Source organism: Macadamia integrifolia, chromosome 10 (assembly GCF_013358625.1).
Source record: "Macadamia integrifolia cultivar HAES 741 chromosome 10, SCU_Mint_v3, whole genome shotgun sequence".
Lineage (NCBI taxonomy): Eukaryota > Viridiplantae > Streptophyta > Magnoliopsida > Proteales > Proteaceae > Macadamia > Macadamia integrifolia.
Window position 1 is genome coordinate 13,249,537 of NC_056566.1, and position 19,613 is coordinate 13,269,149.

General features: G+C 39.3%; 1 protein-coding gene across 2 annotated transcripts in view; it reads right to left on the reverse strand.

Moving 5' to 3' along the window:
- LOC122091291 (serine/threonine-protein kinase TOR) overlaps positions 1-19,613 on the reverse strand; it is a 117,718-nt gene that overhangs the window by 65,563 nt on the left and 32,542 nt on the right. The window contains exons 11-20 of one of the 2 annotated variants that reach the window (XM_042661153.1): positions 17,358-17,510; positions 10,567-10,688; positions 5,952-6,051; positions 5,785-5,880; positions 2,971-3,101; positions 1,579-1,681; positions 1,315-1,497; positions 1,154-1,246; positions 1,019-1,054; positions 23-121 (exon numbers count right to left, since the gene is read on the reverse strand). In XM_042661153.1, the coding sequence (XP_042517087.1) occupies positions 23-121; positions 1,019-1,054; positions 1,154-1,246; positions 1,315-1,497; positions 1,579-1,681; positions 2,971-3,101; positions 5,785-5,880; positions 5,952-6,051; positions 10,567-10,688; positions 17,358-17,510 (1,116 nt within the window). Of the gene's footprint in view, positions 1-22; positions 122-1,018; positions 1,055-1,153; positions 1,247-1,314; positions 1,498-1,578; positions 1,682-2,970; positions 3,102-5,784; positions 5,881-5,951; positions 6,055-10,566; positions 10,689-17,357; positions 17,511-19,613 lie in introns of both variants that reach the window. The other variant, XM_042661152.1, reaches the window with a different exon arrangement.

The window sequence follows — 19,613 nt, forward strand, 5'->3', positions numbered from 1 at the left end:
CAACAATAACAACAATTAATACCTGCCGAACAATAGATACCAAAGTTCCCAGCTTCCACATTATAAACTCCTTCAGCCCATCTTCACAATTGCGAACGGTGATGAAAAGATCAGGCAGAACCTATAGACATTGAGCAACTATCTCAACCACATTCAAGAATAATCTTATCTCATCAAGTGCAACACAACACCACCAATTCCAAGTGAACATTAAACTGAAAATATAAGTTAAATCACGGTCCACAAAATTTGTAGTCATCATGGATGACGGAAAACAAGGTCTTCTATAAACATTTAGACACAAGAAAATTATATAATCTGCCAACACTTAGTTTCCTGCAATACTTGGTGCCAAAGCTAGATTATCACACCAATACACTACAGGACCAGACAAGAATCACCTCTTCAAACCTTGACAACATTTATGTTTCAAAACGTCCACTGCAGCACCAGAGAGAACCCTAACACCCTTTAAACTTTCCTAAAGTGATATTTTCATTCAACTTCTCTGTTACCCATCTAGATTCTAGAACAATATTGACCACTGTAAATTCTTACTTTCTACTTTGGGCCATAAATAGAAAGACATCGTGCTTATAAAGCAAATAATTTGTTCACATCATGTTGCATCCTTTATATTGGAAAAAAAAAATCATTAGAAATAAGAAATATGGACAATGGGAAGAGTGACCTGTAAAAAGAAGCAACATTAGTATGGAGTGATGGACAAAAGGTTGAAGTTAAGCTTAAGGAACCTTTGGTGCATAGGGTGGTAAGGAAAGCAATGAGAATAGTTTCTTTTTGGATGTCCACTGTCCCCAAGTCCAGGGGACACAATGCTTGTAGCCTTGTACTGTGTGGCAAACTTTGGATGAATTCACAAAGGGGGGGTTAGGTTGTTTTGAATCATCTAGAGGGTTCTTCTAATTTTTAAACAATCCTTACTTTAAAATGAAATAACAATAATAATCAATATACATAGGGGGAACCTAAACTTTATTGCGATATATGTGCTCACCTTAGGCAAGTATGGAACACAACCAAGGCCCATTGACTAATCTCGCAAAAGAGGAAATAAGGAATCAGAAAACCCGAAGAAGTTTAAAAAAAAAAAATATATGTTATACCTGTAAAAAACTAAGGAAAATGATACCTTGAATATGAACATAAGAGATCCAACCACTTTTTGGTGGTAACTTGATAGCGAGGGGTCACGAAGTATACGCATAAGAGAATTGATAGCAACCTGCAATCAAATATCAATACTGAAACAAGAAAAGACGACAAGATGTGAATGTCCTATTAAATATTTACCGTAGAGAAATAATCCTCAGATGTTGCAAAAGAGGGCCAAAGGTCTGTAGGTAGCTCATCCATAGACCGAATATGCTGACCAGTGTCATTAGCTGCACGTGTAACCTCTCCATGTGATCCAGGTAAGCTTTGTTGGTTTTGCTTGTGGACATGGGGATCCAATGCACCCATTATTCCTAAAACCTAGTGAAGAGACAGAGCAAGTTATATATGGAACCAATACGAGGGAAGCAGCACAGAGCATACCAACTCAAAAACAAGTACCTTTAGTGCTTCTCGTCTAGTAGACCATGCCAACTCGCCAATCAATAATTTCAAGAGTAGACCAAGTAACTGTGGGTACTCATTATATGGAGCAATCACATAGCTGCCAAAAGAGAGAAATCAGTCCGCAAACTAAAAATCAAAGAAAATTCACTTTTATTCCCTAATGTTCCAATTTAAAAAAAAAAAAAAAAAAAAAGAATAATTTTATTTAAAAGCAGTAACAAACAAGGATTTAATGGCAAGGAATAGTCAAACCAAAATAATATTTGGTGTCATGAAAGAATATCACGACTAGTATAGATTGTGTTCATCTGCAGGGCAGGCTGACTGGGTGTGAGCAATCCAAGAGTTCGAGGGTATTTCCAGAAATGACTTAAGTGGTTGAGCATCCATTTATATCCCCTCACTTTTGCGGAATAGGCAAACTAAAATTATAATTCATGCCATGGAAGTATATCACGACTAGTATAGATTATGTTTATCTGCAGGGCAGGGGAACTGGGTGTGAGCAATCCAAAGAGTTTGAGGGTATTTCCAGAAATGACTTTAGTGGTGGAGCATTTAAATCATAGTTGTCAAGGCATCGCCTAGACAACGTCCTAGGCATCGCCCAGACAACGTCCTAGGCATCCAGGCGCCTTGGTCACCTTGTTGGTGCTGCCTTGCATCTGGACCCCCTCCAGGCCTCCAACGCCTTGGGTTGCCTAGATGCCATGACAACTATGATTTTAAAATACAGATTATGTATATCAATACCTTTTGTTAACCAGTTCTAAACTTTATATATATAAACACACACACACTTGTATATGCTTCTTTTATAATTAAAATTAAATATGTCACATAACCAACTAACAAAAAAAATATATGAATTATGATAATCTCATGCTGCATATGGCCCGATACTTAGCACCACAATATTAGAAGTAAAACCAAAAGTTTAGTATCAAAAAACATCAAAAGCATCAATTTTGGTACTGACATGTAATGATATGAATACTATTTCAGACATAAATATAGTATCAGAGAGAAACAAATATAGTATCAGAGACAGAGAGAGATCTAAGAAAGAAGAGGCTAAATAAGATACAACATAGGTAGGGTAAAAAACAGACACCGAGTGAAACATAATCAGCCAACCTCAAACCTTAAGAGCAACGATACATCAGCAGTCAAAACCTAACAGAGATCTGTGTCCACGCAAATATGAATGATATTAACATGAAGTCACTCTTACATTGACCACACAAAGAACCAAGCGTAATATATGCTGGAGATCAATAAAAAGAATAAGCATGCGCCAGCGAAATTAAACTTATTCTCAATTGCATTAATTGGCAGGTCATATTACAATACAAAGGAGATCTACATATAAGTAACTTAATTTACCCAGTGCTTTGGACAACATGACCAAGAGTTGCTACAGCCACCTCACGTTTAGTGACAGCAGCACCATCCATCAAAGCATCAACAATTAATGGCATGAGTTCAGGAAGATACTCCCTCATTGCAAAACCACCCTAAACCAAAACCAGAATCAGAAAGCAAGATTTCCCCATGGTCAGGAAGCTTAAAAAAAAAGGGCATCACTAAAGAAATGCATAATTAACAAAAAATATTCCTAAAATCAAGCTTTCCTCACTTGCAGCAGCACAAACCTCAACTATCAAGTCATTCATTTAACTATCCAACTAATTTTGTCCAGTGAATAAGGAAATCAATGGAAGAATTGTTACAATTTACAAATCAATTTCCCTTTTTATAACCTCACATTCATTGATTTATAACAATTTCCCTTACAATAAAAAATATTCTCACTAATATTGTAAAAAAGGGATAATCAATTCACCTATTCATAACCTCATAAATCATTTTTTCTTATCGTTTTCATCTGGTTCGGTTTGGTTTCGGTTTGGATATTGGTCGGTTTGTCTAGTCCAGTTTTCAGCCAGTCCCATCATAGCTCAGTCCAAGACCAATCCAATAAGGATCGGTTTGGTTTGGTCCGGGTTTTTTTAAGTTGGTTTCGGTCAGATTTACCATTTCAGGTTAGGTTTTGAAACCCCTAGCAACACACATGGCCGCAATTTTGTCCTCACTATTATGAAAATCAGGAAACTCAGAAATTCTTCTATTTAGCTGATTTCCAAAAATGAAGTTCATCCTCACTAAACATGTATGTTGACCCCCCAAAAAGATGGAAAGTTTTCATTCTCAATGTATTAAATTATTACAGGTGTACACCAGTGACTAGGCCAGACAACAGGTTCTGACTATATAAATTATTACAGCTTTATTGTTTTAGGAGTAAAAATTTAATTCCCTTCAGGACCATATGATTATAGCCCTTTAGAAGATACAAACACATAGCACATATATATGTAGAAACAAGTGAGCCACACTAATGTAAAGAATCAGCAAGAACAATATTTACAACTTGGGAAACCATAATGTTCATAATGGCTTAAGAACTTGTAAAGTATCGCATTTTGCCATATGGCTGGCATTGTAAACATGGATGGGTCCATGTTATAGAAAATGCCACATCAATCTCATCAGTCTAGTTTTAGTCTAATAAAAGATATCAAGATGCACAAAAACACTTGGGTCCTTTTTTTTTTTTCTTTTTTTCTTTTTTTTTTTATAAGGGGGAAAAAGCTTGGTTCAGAATTTTATCAAATTATAAAAATGCCACTAACCTCTTAACACATAATGAAGCAGCACATGACCACCAGGACTCATTTGGCATGTTTGGGACTCCTTGAATTCAGATAGAAGCCCACTCAGTGAGTTGAGTTTAGTTACAACTTGTACATTGTTTGTCATTAGTTTTAGTGTAAAGGTATTTTGGTAATTTACATTCATACTTCTATGGAATATTCATCAAGTATAAGAGTATTTTTTTAAGGTATTTTCTTGAAATTCTAGCTTCTTGTGAGGATAAGTTTTGCGTAGCTCAGTAATTAAGTTCTTTAGTAACTATTTTTATAGTTACTAGTTACTTCCGATATTGGTGACTCTTCCTTAGCTATGGAGAGTTACTGAAGTGTAAGGGACCCTCCTACCATAATAGAGGTTTCCTATTTCATTTTTCATTGAGATTATAAAAAACAAGATTGGAGTTGTACTCTAGGCAATGATTTTAGGCAAAAGAAAGGATGATGGTTTTATAATGTTTTACCTTGTGAGATACAAGATAGGCTTTACCACGTAGTAGCAAGGTGAGAGGCTTTGCACGGTTGGTGTGATGCTTATCAAGGCTTTGGTAGAATGCCCAGGTCATTTCCTTTCTAATTTTGCTTTTGCTTTCATATGTAAAAAAATGAAAAAAAAATAATAATAATAATAAGAGAGAGAATTCTGTTATTAATTTTATTCGCCGTTCACCAGTCCTGTTAAAATCTATCTCCCACTGGTTCCCTGGTTCAAGATCAATTCCGCATTAGTTTCTGAGGTAATATATCAGAAATATAATGACCTTGTCTCTAGCACATCTATCCACCACATTCCTTGGGTTTGTTCCTCAACAACAACAACAATGAGATGTTGGGTTGAAATTAAATCAATGAGATGGCGGGGGTCATTTATAACTTGTCCCACCCAAAGCCTGAAATGTAGTATGATTTAAAGGTTTGTGAACTTTACACAGTTCAGTAGCACTTGTGAATATTACAAGGAGCCTTAAGAACTTTCAATGGCATTAGCATTTTGCAACTGAAATTTCAAGTTTTTCTTTCTTCAGCAAAAGGCGAAAGTCGGGCATATTGGTCACTTCGTAGGCCTTGGCACAACAGCCCACTGGTTTGAGCCACTTGGTAGACAATGTGGCAAGTTCCACCCATTGGATAGGTAGGCCCCCTATAAATCTGGTGGTCCAATTTAACCATATGGTCCACCTTGTACTGGTCTTTTCCCATGTATTTTCAACTATCAATATATATATATATATAGCTCCTGACCTTATACCCTTTACATTTTTCCAATTTCCATTCCCTCTTTTCAACAAAGTGCAAGAATGTTGATCTGAAAAGGTGGGGTCTAACCATGCCCCAAATTTGGGTGCCTAGTGGACTGTCAAGAGGCAGTTTTCGTGGGGCATTGAGCCTGTTGTCCTACCACTCTCTTCACTTTTTGTTTTCCTTCTTTGTGGATAAACTCAAAAAGAATGACAGAAAAAATGGCAGGGGGAGAGAGAGTACCCACCACTTTAGCAAGCTCCCCAACAGTTACAAGCACTCCATTGATAACACCATTACTAGCATTTACCCCAGTGCCTTCACAAAGCTTTGCCACAAGTGCCTGCAAAATTACAGCCAATGTCATAAATATAATTCACTTAATCTGGCTAATGTAAAAGCGCAAAGCTAAACCTTGTGTATTGGAGCAATATATGGAAGTATTAGGCGTTCACAATTGCGAATTAAGCAACCCAGTAGTTTAGCACTTTCTTCTCTGCATTTGCTATCTGCACTGCTGACATAGCAAGATAAGTCAATATCCTAAAACTCAACAGTAAAATATGCAAATGAAGAATAACTACAACAACACAACTCAGCCTTATCCCAACTAAATAGGGTCGGCTACATAGATCCAAGTTTGGAAAAATAAAAAAGAAAGAAGAGGCCAAAGAGAAAAAGAGAGAGAGAGAGAGAGAGAGAGAAGAAACAAAGCAAAGCAACATCTCTGGTACATCCCACCTACGAACGATTGGCCACCCGGATATTTACCTTCCAAACAGCTCTGTTTGATGTCATACTAGGGTCAAGACCTAACTTCGCATGACTTCCATTACCAACTCATCAGTGGTCATTTTTTGCCTGCCCCTAACTGGGGATCTAATCACTCCTTTGTACTGGAGCATTGAAATGCCTCCTTTGGACATGTCCAAACCATCTTAATCGACATTCTCGGAGCTTCTCCTGAATTGCGGCAACTCCCAAGTCAGCTCTAACCTATCCCTCCGAGTTTTGCCGCACATCCATATTAACATCCTCATCTCTGCCACACTCAGCTTATCCATATTACACTTCTTGGCAGCCCAACATTCCACTCCATACATCATAACGGTCTTACAACCGTCCTATAGAATTTTCCTTTAAGCTTTCGAGGAATACGTTGATCACACAACACTCCAGATGCACCTCTTCACTTCATCCAACCTACTTTAATTTTGTGAGAAACATCATCGTCTATCTCACCTTTCTTGTTTATGGTTGATCCCACATAACTAAAATAATCGCATTGCAAAATCTCTCTACACTCGATTTTCACCATTCTGCTATTAGTCCTCAATTAACTAAAGTTACACATTATATACTATGTCTTCATTCTACTTATCTTAAGAACTCTTGATTCCAATATAGATCTCCATAACTCCAACCTATCATTAATCCTTGCCACTGTCTCAGCCACCAGTACAATATCATCGACAAAAAATATACACCACGGGACCTCTCCTTCAATGTCCTTTGTCAATCATCCATAATAAGTGTAAACAGATAAGGACTCAATGCAGACCCTTGATGTAACCCAATTGCAACAATTGGGAACTCATTACCTTGACCTCCATAGGTCTCACACTAGTCACCACTCCCCCTATACATGTCCTTAATTATTTCCACGTGTTCGCTTGACAACCCTTTCTTCTCCAAAACATGCCAAATTAAATCTCTTGGGACTCTGTCATATGCCTTTTCAAGATCAATGAAGACCATTTGGAAATCCTTCTTGTATGTTTTAGATTTTTCCATAAGCCTCCTTAGTACGTAGATCACTTCCGTCGTGGATCTCCCAGGCATAAAACCGAATTGGTTCCCCAGGATATTAGCTTCTCTTCTTATGTGGACTTTAATTACCATCTCCCACAATTTAATAGTATGACTCATAAGTTTTATGCCTCTCTAGTTATTGCAAATCTGGATATCTTCTTTATTTGTGTAGATTGGGACAAAAATACTTCTCCATTCGTCAAGCATCTTTCTCATGCTCATAATATTGTTAAACAACTTGGTTAGCCAGGAGACTCCACATAGTCCAAGCTTCCACACTTCACTTGGTACCCCATTTGGGCCTAGTGACTTACCTACTTTCATCGTTCTTAGGGCTTCCTTAACCTCAGTCACTCCTATCTTTTATACATATCTATGATGTGTTATCATGATGGAAACTCAAACCACTCCTATTGAGGTGTCTCCATGAAGTAAGTCACAGAAGTACTCATCCCATATCCTCTTAATGTCCTCATCTTTCACAAGCACTCTACTATCACCACTCTTAATACAATGAACATGATCGAAATCCCTACTCTTCCTCTCCCATACTTTAGTTATCTTCTCCCTTTCCTTGGTATTTAGACTGTTGTACTGATCATCATATTTCTTCACCCGCTTTTCCCCACGATCTTCCTTACCTCGTTTTTGGCGGCCTTAAATTTCTCTTTATCTTCAACCCCCCCTAGCTCTTTGTTACAACTTAAAATTATCCTTCTTAATCTTAATGGCCGCCTGCACTTCCTCATCACACCACCAAGTCTCTCTAAGGGCCAATTGAGTACCCCTAGACATCCCTAGGACCTCTTTAGCAACTCTCCGAATGCAATCCGTTATCTCAGTCCACATAGCGATGGCATCTCCTTCACAATCCCACTTCCCTTGAACTTCACCACATTATCTGAAAACGACCCCAAAGAATCTCCTTTCAGTCTCCACAACCTTACCTTTGGACAAACAGGTTTCCTTGCCTTATTCTTCAGCAAACTGAAGCACATGTCCAAGATTAATAATCCAGGTTGAGATGTTAAGCTCTCCCTAAGAATAACCTTAAAATCCTCACATATCCATATGTCGAACCTTCTAGTGAGAAAGAAGTCAATTTCGCTGGAATGTTGCCCACTTTTGTAGGTAATCAAGTGTTCTTCCCTCTTAGCGAAGTGATGCAGTTGGGCGATGGAAGGGATCTCTTTGATTTGGGATTTTCCTATTTACTTTCCTTTTTTAGGTTTAGAAATTAGTTTGAGGTATTTTAATTTAGATTGGATTTTCTTTTCGTTGCTATGTAGGTTAGTTTCCATTTTCAAGTAGTTTTCATTAATTATTTGAATTTTTTCTTTATATTAGACATGTAATGGATGGAGGAACACAGTTTTAGATTGGAATGAATTTGAAGAATTGAAATTTGGTATGAAAACCATGGCTGCCGTGGGCTGTTTTCCCCCTCCCTGACTTTCTGAAATCTTCTCTTTCCCCTTTTAATCTTCTTCTTCCTCCCAACCCTTTCTTATTTCCTGCTGTTGAATTTTCTGGTACTCTGTTTTCTGGGGCGTCGTTAGCTACATCTCACAGTTGGTCAATCTCCTTCATACCCAAGGCTGATGGCTTGAAACTTGTAGTAGTAGTAGGAAGCCATAAAGCGATTCAGACATCTGAATCTGAGGAGTCCTACTGATTTGGGAACCATTACTCCACAACCAGATCTGGAACAGTATGCACAGCCAGATCTGAGTTGTAGGGACAGCACAGCTCCTTTTGCTTCTTGTTTGAAGTATCTATCAGCCGGAATCAAGAGGCCACGGGGTTGGCTGCCTTCGTTTGGAAGATCTGCCCAAACCGAGACTCGTTGAAGGAGCTCCATCAACTTGACGATTCTTCAGTTTTCACAGGTTTCTGGTTCTCACGAAAAGAAGAAGAAACAGGTTTTTTGTTTTATTTTAAAAGAGTTTATTCCCTGTTATTACAATTAAGCCCTTGTTCCCCAAAGTTATATTCTATTACCCCCCTTCTCTTTGATAATTCTTAAACACCCCTCTCCTTTCCATTTCTATTTCTATTTGGCCCTATTATCTATTCTCCTCTCTATAAGGGTTTGAATTGTTTCTGAAATTACAAGAATGCCCCTCCACCAACAAATTGAGTTACTTTTTTTATTCTTGTGGGCCCTAAGCGATCCGATTTCAGTCCTCGGAATCCAGATCCGCATCACGAAGAAAGTGTTTGCAATGGATAAATCATATATTGTCGCAAATTACAAATCTGAGGTCCCTCCTCATTCCTTTCCCCCACAGCATATCCTCCATGAACCTCTCCATACCCTTTCCTACGCTTCCCAATGTGCCCGTTCAGGTCTCCTCCCATGATAATTTTTTACCCATGCCATAACTATACATCAAATCATCCATGTGTTTCCAAAATTGTAGCTTGATGTTTTCATCCAGTCCTGCTTGGGGTGCATACACACTAACAATGTTGACAACCTCTTTATCTAACAAAAGCTTTATGGAAAGAATCCTATCTCCCACTCTCTTAACATCCACCACATCGTTCTTTAGGTCTTTATCCACCACTATGCCAACTCTGCCTTTACCACTTTGGTCTCCCACATACCAGAGTTTGAAATCATCCAACATCTTTGCTTTATTACCCTTCCATCTAGTATCTTGAATGCATGCAATGCTAACCTTCCTCCTCCTCATAACATCTATTAACTCCAAACTCTTACTCGTCAGTGAACCAATGTTTAAGGAAGCAAATCTAATCCTCCATTTATTGGCAACAATCTCAACTCACTGTTGTCCATGCGATAATGTGTATCTCTGCCGTGCGTCGTTTACGTGGGATGCCCTAGCAACAGGACATAAGGACATAGAACAAAGAAAATGAAAGGCAATGAAAGGTAATCAAAAAATACGATGATCCATGGAAAGGGTTGTTTGGCTGAAAAGTAGGTGTCGGCTGCCTACCTAACGCACCCAAGAAAAAATAAATAAATAAAGAAATAATAATAATAATAATAGTGCCTAGCACAATAAACAAGGATTCTCAACATATAAAGGAAAGGCACAGGACAAAAAGCAAATGAAGAATAATTATTACGACATTATTACTACTACTGCTAATGCAGTGCAATCTAGTGGTAGCAGTGGTAGTGGTACAGTAACAACGACAAAAATAACATTGGACCATCATTAGAAAGTAAGATCCTTCGCATTACCTTTGCTCCAGATAGGTCAACAGTTGTATCAGATGACGACGAAGGGCCGGAAGAACATATGCCGGATTCTTTTCTGATAATCTCCCAGCCACTGAGATAGCATATTCTCGAACATCAAAGTCCTGCAACAACAAAGCAGAATCCAAGGTGAGCACATTCATAATTAGGTGTCAGTAGACATATTGAGACTCAGATATAATGGTCAAGTGTTCAGGGAGGGAGAAAGAAAGCATATTCATGAACATCACAGTCCAACAACAAAGAACAATGCAGAATAAAGGATGAACAAATTCAAGAGTCGGCAGAAGTAGACATATCTAGACTGGTATGATGAGTAACTGCTCAGGGAAGTGGAAAACAGAATAGGACAAAACATTGCAAAAAAGTATGTCAGAAACACCAATAAATAACCTAAGATGGTACAAATTTCCTCTTTCTGGTGAGCAACGGGTATAGACAAACTTGCTTAGGGACCACATAACATATTGACATGCACTCAGTTAGGGAATCACAAGCTTCCCTGGCCCCGCAGAGCACTTGCATTAAGGTTCATCCCTATCGCTGTTCTGTTTTCTGAGTAATTAAATTTCAACTTAAAACCCTAAAATTCTTCCATGCAAAATAAAATATGAAATTCTGTATCCAGATTTTCAAGAATTTTTTATTGTTTTCTATTGAATCATTAAGACACCACCACCAGCTTCTATTCTTCCCCATTTTTCACTTTAGTTTATCCCTATCGCAGGCCCAATGCCAGCAGATAAAATGAATCATAATTCTTAATTAGGGTTAGGGTTAGGGTTAGGGTGTGGCAGGTAGCACCAGGTATTACCCAATGAGCCACCCTTACAGTAGTGGCTCTCCATATGACTCCTTGCACCAACAATAATACATACCCAGAAAATAGCATAGCAATCCTCCCATAGGCATCTAGGGCTCAAATGGGGTAGTCCCCCCACACCCACACACCAAAAAAAAGGGGTGTCTAGCCCCAAACAGAACAAAATGGCATAAGTACATCAACTGCTTTATGTTCTTAGGGAAAACCAATCAACTCATAAGACCAGCAAACGGAGGCAAACCTCAAGGAACAAACACAAATAGATGATCTTCCTATTCACATCTCGCTGTAAGCATAAGAAAAATAAAAGAAGAGGAACCAATGAACCATCTTCTCCCTTCTCTCCAAACATGTGTCTAAGGTCATCGCCCAATTCTGTGTAATCTCACAACACGATGCGGTCATCACCCAATTCTGAGTTATCTCACAACATGATGCTTTGCACTTCCGAGGAAATACAGTTTCCAAATATCCTTAAAAGGGGAATGGGCTACAAGGATTTTTCTTCATCCTGTGGATAAAAATGTCAAACAAAGCAACAAACAACGAGTGGGGGGGTGAGTTTACTACAGAAAAGTATCCGGATTTTTTTTTTAAAACTCAAAATATTTTACAAAGGGATTTAGCGGATTGAGCATGGCTAAATCCAAAGTGTTGTGTGATCGACGTATTCCTTTAAAGCTAACAGTCATACGAGACCAGCTATGATATGGGATGGAATGTTAGACAGTTAAGAAGTGGCACATAGATTATAGATAAGCTAAGTGTAGCAAAGACGAGGATGTTGAGATGGATGTGCGAAAAAACAAGGAAGGATAAAATAAAGAATCGACCATATTAGATCTGATTTGGGAGTCACCTCGATTCATGATAAGCTTTGAGAAAGTCATTTGAGGTGGCATGGCCATGTTCAACGAAGGCCTTGGGAGTTAGGATGCACCAGTAAGGAGGAGTGGTCTAATCCAGATTGAAGGATCTAAGAGAGCTAAGGGCAGATCTAAAATGACTATAAGAGAACAGTGAGGAAAGACATGCATAGTTTAGGACTTGTCTCAAGTATGACCTCAAAAAGAACTGTTTGGAGGTCAAGGATCCAAGCAGCCGACCCCATTTAGGTCGGTTTTTATTGATGTGTTGTGTTGATGTGTATTAAATTTATATCATATTATTATCTATTGATATATATTGTCTTTACACGGATCCATGCAGCCGACCCAATTTAGTTAGGATAAGGCATGTAGTTGTTATTGACTGAGCCAGGCTAAAGGCAGAAATACAAAAAAGCTATCCCACCGAATACTAACAACAGAATGCACAATTATATCCTCAAACTTCACACAAAGATCTGCTTTACAGCCTCAAATCTATACAGAGAAAGTATCCCATTGGGACCTGATGTCAGAAATATTAACAGCCTCCAATTTTGGAGATTGAGAGGCCCACCTGATCAATTGTGCTTGATCCTATTTACCACCACATGCACAAGAACAGCATGATTGTTGAAAGCCCAATCATTTCTGACTAAGGCCCCTTTTGGAAACAGTTCTGGGGAGTGATTCCGGTGATTTTTTCTTCCAGGGGAACACTTTATGAGTGGAATCAAAATGCTTCCAGGTTGATTTTGTTTTCCCATGAAACAAACCAGCCCAAAAAGTGCTCAAGAACAAAAATATGGAATCATTTTCTTTTAATTTTTTTTTTTTTTCTTTTGGAGAATCACTCCAAATTTAATTAACCCTGATCTGGCTGCTTTACACCGATAAACTTCCTCCCTCTTCTCCGGCAACCCTCCACCACTTCACACCCTCCCTCACCACAAAAAGCAACTCCTTGCATCTCCCTGAACTCAGGTAGGCCCTCATCCGCTGCGTCAAATCTTAAAATCTGGGAGTACTACCTTCATTGAAGTTCCATTTGAGTGGTAATTACCATGGATTTGAAAGGGGAGAAAATTGAAGCATCCATTTTGACTGGCAAGCTGCACGTGTCCTCCATGTCTCCATAAAGTATTGGTGCTTTTCACTATCAATATAGCCTGAAAGACTCAGAGAGTCCATCACTCCCTTCCATCCGGCAAGTCTGCAACTTCCATGCTTCCTCCCTCCAATACCTTCTAGTCTCCCTACATGACCTTACCATTCTTTCTTTTGTACCTTTTCTCTGCAATACTTGTGCTCTACAGCAGCCATTTTTCTTCCTTATAAGATAGATATGAGGTACAGGATGATTGTAACAATAACAGAACCCGGATCAGTACCTGGTCAGAAAGAAAGAAGATGATGTAGATCCCTATCATGGGCTACAGTATCGCAGGAAGAAGAAGGCCAAAACCAGCCAGCCCTTGGGCTGAGGTCGAGGCCAGTTTTGGTTCTCTATTTTTGGCCCCTATGCTGGCCATATCAGTAGCCCATCGACCAGCATAGAAATCCCCTTATTACAGCATATTGTTTCCAGACTTCTAGAAGGCCTTCAAATAGCCCCACCAATCCAGCCTTTACAGGTGTACATAGTTGGCCAGAAGACTCCCCTTTGTGGCCTGTGATTTCCTTTACAGCTGGATTTTTGTTTCTTCTGTTTGACTGGTCAAAGATGCTTTACAAGTGAGGAGCTGCCTTCTAGAAAGTCCTTAGTATCTGTTTATTGGTTTCCTTAAGTTACAAGTTGGAGTTTAATTACTATTATGCATTAGTTTCCTTTTTGAGTTAGTTTCTAATTTGAGAACAAGCTTCTAAATTGTAATTTTCAGACCTCTATTTAAGAGGGATTATTGTAAAAATTAGAGACAATTGTATGAATAAAGTTTATGCAGCAATTGCTAGCTCCCAAACTCCAGAAAGAGGAAGTACAACAGTTGAGATGCCCAGGCTGAAATAGCCATTATCCCACCCACAACTATCCATCTTCTTCCCTCTTTCTCTACCTTCTTATTTCCTTCTTATTTGTGTTTGTGAGAGTGTGATTTGTGAGTACTTGAAGCATCGAATTGAAGTTCCAGCACAAACCCCCCCCCCACCCCCAACAGTTGAAGATTGAAGATCAGCCAGATTACTAAAATCGATTTTTAAAAGTGTCAGGGTTCTGTGTGGATCAACCAGGCCTGATCTCCCATATCAGAAGCCCCCCTTGAAGGCCCTTTGGAGGGTTCAAAGGCCACCCCAAGTAGGCCACTTGACCAGGTTTCAGCCCCTGCTGCCCAGCCAAAACCCCACCGCAGGTTTTCTCCCTAAGTCTGGCTGAAACAGCTCCCTCAGTCTGATCTGTTACAACTTGCTGCTGGTATTTTGCTGCTCAGCTGGAGGACTTTTAGTGGGTTTTTCTACCCTGTTTCTGGACCTAATCTGCTAAATTGTGAACTTCCTAATTCCCAAATCTCTGTGTTATTATTCAGTCCTAATATCAGCCTGCTTGGATTCTCTTTGATTCTATAACCTGAAGTCAGATTTGGATTTCGTTGAGGATTGTTAATTTTTGGAGTTTGTTTACCTAAAGGTGAACCAGATTTACATTAGAAGAGAGCAGACGAGAGAAGTCAAAGAGAAGAAAAGAAGATGAGAAAAGGAAAGAGAACACAACTCACAAAACCGTGGGGGGAGACTGTATATATATTGAATCAAAAAAATTACAATAGACCCTCTTCTTCTGGGTAGCTATGTTGATTTATCTTCTCTTCACTGCCCTTGTCATCATAGTTTCATGGCATCCAGGCGACCTAAGGTGCTGAAGGGGACCTGGACGAAAGGAGATGCCAACAAAGCCCAAGGCACCCACCTAGGCAACCCTAGTTGTCAAGGGGCCTAAATGCCTGTGTGACGCCTTGACAACTATGCTTGTCATAGCCGATGCGCTTCTCTTTTCTGCAATTCTCTCCACCTCATTCCCTCTTTCATTTGGAACTCTCTCCTTCTGATCTTAGAAATAACGAGTTCCAATACTCTTTAAATTAATATCCCTCTCATCTTCATCGCCAGATCATATGTAAGAACTAAAGCACATCAAACACCAAATCTGCTTTTCTAAATTAGTTAAATTTTCAATTTTGGACTTACCAAAACATATAATAGATAAGACTTGTGTTTTGTTGTTTCGGTTGCTGATTATTTTTATTACGCGCCTATGCTTTCTTGTGCTATATTTGGGGATTACAGCTCTATGTTCATTGTTGTCCCCGATTTTTGTTTCGTTTTAGGCGTCATATGTCTTTGATGGTTCAAGCACCAGTGGAAGTGAAAAATAATGTTATCACAGAGTTATGGAATGTCATTGTTCATTTTCTCTCTGGCTTTGGCGATCAGTCACATAGTTGTCCCTTATAAGACCAGTCGTCATCACACAGGAGCCGTATGTGTCTGTGCCCGGTGACCTTTTTAGGGCTTCCACCCCTGGTTTCGGTGGCAGTGGTAGGGCCAAGGTTGTTGAGAGGGTGACAAAGAAGTTGCGATTGTGGTGATGGGGGTGGTGGTGGTGGTGGTGGCGGCAGCACCGGTTGAGGGTCAAGGACTGAGGTTTCAGTTTCGAGGCCGGTTTCGGCCCTAACTAAAACCAAGATACCTTGGGTTCCGACCAAAACCTGGGATTTTTTGGGCCAATCGAAAGCTAGGTTTCGAGGCATAGAAAATGGTTTTTTGAACAACCCCCCCCCCCCCCAATTTTTTTGTGCTACCGATGTTTACCATTTCACACCTATTACATGAATTAGTTTCGTAAAAAAAACTCCCCAAAATGGTACTTGTGGTTTGGACCCAAGTTTGCTAATATACAATGAGTGTTGTTGTACACTAGCATATTATAAACACTGACGAGATATAATTTAGCTACTGGACATGTAAATATGCAATTAAAACAATCAAAACATATATAAGGTAAGAGAAATACATACAAGTGTAGAAGGCAAAAACAGGGGAAATCATGGTTAACCTGGCCCTGGAAAAAATCAAGGCCAATTATGGTCAACCCTGCCCTGCCAAGGTAAATTAGGGCCAGGTTGGGTTGGCATGAACCCAGTAGGGTTGGGCATGGACATGAGCCTGGAGGATTAGGTTGGATCTGGATTGAGTTTTGAGGACCTAGGGTTGGGCTAGGGTTTTAAGAAACCCGGACCATGTTCACCCCTACCTAAATCTGATCACAGAAGCTCCGATACCATGCTAGAGTTCCAGAATCATGTGGTCAAACCAAGGCAAAGAGAATGGAAGAAGATAAGAGAGATCGAGAACCACAAGCAGCCCCAAAGTGATGGGAGGCAGCCTGCAGCTGGTGTGAGAATACGCAGCCACAGGTCACTCCCTGTCTATTTATAATGATCAGCACTAAGAAAATAAGGGGACAGAAATACCCCTGTAACCTGCGCAATACAACATAAAGAATATATATATATATATAAACACTAATGAGGCCAAAATACCCTAGAAAGTCGACACAAACTTAATGCACACATTCAGTCATTCATACGAAGCAATGTCCAGAGCATGGACAAAAATGTTTAAACTGAGATACTGACTGTGAAAATTGTAGAAAAGGACAGTAGATACATGTTAATTTTACAACATGTGGGAAATGATTGTCGAGGCATTATAGAGCCCACAGCAGCCAGGCCAGGTAAATAGCATTTGGCCTATTACAAGGGGCCACCTTGTTTCTCCTTTCCTTCATAAAATCAGGAAGTTCATAAGTTAAGGAAAGCACTTCCTAGTCTAAAGCAACATTCAAAAGTATGGCCTGAAAGGTTCAGAGTATTTTATGCTTCATGCTTTGTATGAAATGAATCACACTGATCACACCCTCTACGTCAAGCATGGACATGGAAAGAGGTTGATACAACATATTCTCCAATGGAATAAAGAATAACTAACTAAACTAAAAGATGTGACTTGCTGCTCAGACATTACTCTCCAGAAGCATGTGACAATTACTTTCATAATTCCATCATCCCATGTAAGACCGCTTTTCATACCTCATCATTCAGTGCAACAAAGACAGCACTCAGACTATCAGCCTGTGCTAAAAACTCATCAAAACCTCCATTTCCATGGAGGGATGAAAATACTGACTGCCGAACACTAACATCAGCATCTGCAACAGCTGCAATAAGAAGCTTTTCCACAATCTGCATGTAACACCAAGATTAATCATTACATATCGATTAGGCACAACTTCTCCAAATAAGTTCAGTTTAAAACAAACAAAAATGACATTTCAGCACAGAATTCTGCCAAAATATCCATAATAACAGACAAATGTCTCAGAAATAAATTGCAACTAATAAAACGGAAAACAAATTGCAAGCTCTTTAGTATAGAAAACAACTGCTCCCCCCAACAACAACAACTGAGCCTTATCCCAACTATATGGGGTCGGCTACATGGATATGGTGATAGACAGCAAAAGAAAAGAAAATGAAAAAGTAAAAGGGAAGGAATGCAACACAACAAAACAGAGAAAATAAAAAACTCACTTAAAGAACCGCCCAATTAGATCTATTCGAGATCATACTTGGGAGAAGACCTACACTATGCATGTCCTTCCTCACTACTATAGTCCTATCATCATCTTTGGCCTGCCCCTAGCTCTTTTTGCTCCTTCAATCTGAATCAGGTCGCTCATCCTTACTAGTGCATTCCTAGGTCTCCATTGAATAAGGCCGTACCACCTCAAACGGCTTCCTCGGAGCTTATCATGGATTTGGGCAACTCTAGAATCAGCCCTAGTATTATCACTCCTTAGCTTATCCTTCCTAGTTTTTTGCCACACATCCATCTCAGCATATTTTCATATCAGCTACGCATAGCATATCAATATGACACCAAAACCAAAACCCCAGCAGAATCTCCAGTGGCCGCTGCTTTGGAGCAGCCTGGCACCCCCGCCTCTCAACCACCCTTCTTTCTCTCTTCCTCTCCCTCACACCCTTTCTCTCTCTTTCTTCTGCTCTCTCCTCCTCTTCTTCTTCATTCTGCCCCTCTCCCTAATGTAGACTAGGATAGGGAGTCTAACCAAGTCTCAACTGCATGAACTTTTAAACAAAGAACAACCAATAGTAAAGGCATAACAGTGGTACAGGTCAAATCTGATTAAAACCAGAACTGGGAATCAAGTTTGCCGATTCCAGAAATCAGTGGTTCTGAGATCAGAATATGATAAACTAGGCAGGATAGATAAGAGATAGAACTAAGGCCAAATATCATTCCACAAACACAATTAGACTTCAGATAATCCAAGATAAGCAGGCCAATCAACCAATCTCTGTTTCAGATCTGAAAACAGAGTCGTTAGCACTACAGGACAGAAATATGGTGATTTCAAATATTTTGCAAACCACAGTTCAGAATGGACTCCTGAGTGGATCGAGTTCTGTCCCAGATGAGGGGAATCTCTGATCAAAATTGCAGGCCAATTGGACAAGGAAACAGACCAGGACAGAATCTGAAAATCCTTCACAGAACTAGCTATCACTGGACAAAATAGATGCAAGACAGATCTAACTACCAGGAGCAGCAGATCAGCAATTCAACCTCTTGAGTACCTTAGAAAAGATGAAAGCAATAGATAGGAGAGACCTCTTGGACTTCACACCGCAAAGAGTCACCAAATCAAACACCAGTCCTTCACTTTGATCACACACAAAAAGCACATTCACAGGGAGCAAAACGCAGAAGCATTGTTTTAATTCATAAATCGTGGCTCTACTAATGAGAGCTCTCATTTATTTATAATAATGATGGGGGGTTTACAAAATAGAAACTAAGTTTAGTTTCCAAAACTAAAATAGAAAACTAAATAAAAAACAACTCCTCTAGTTTCCAATTCTGAAAATATAATTACTGAAATTAGAAACTAGCTTCTGACTGAATTTAGAAACTAACTAACCCCATCAAAGCCCAACTAAAAAGGAAACTAATGAAAAAATGAAACTAACTAGTAATCCCGTACTCAATCTTAGAACCCCTCTTTTAGACCCATAAAAGTAGCCCAATACACTCCAAACCACATAGACTGAAGGCCCAACACATATACAACCCAACCCTAGGCTTATTCCTAATAAAAAAAGCCTATTTTGGTTATTAATCTGCATCACTCCCTCTCTCTCTTCTTCCTCTTCACCTCCCTTTCTCTGCTTCTTCATCTTTGGATGGAGCACCGTCGGTTAGGCTGTGTTTGGTAGCCAATAAATGAAAAGAAAAGAAAAATTATACTTTTTTTTTTTGTTTAA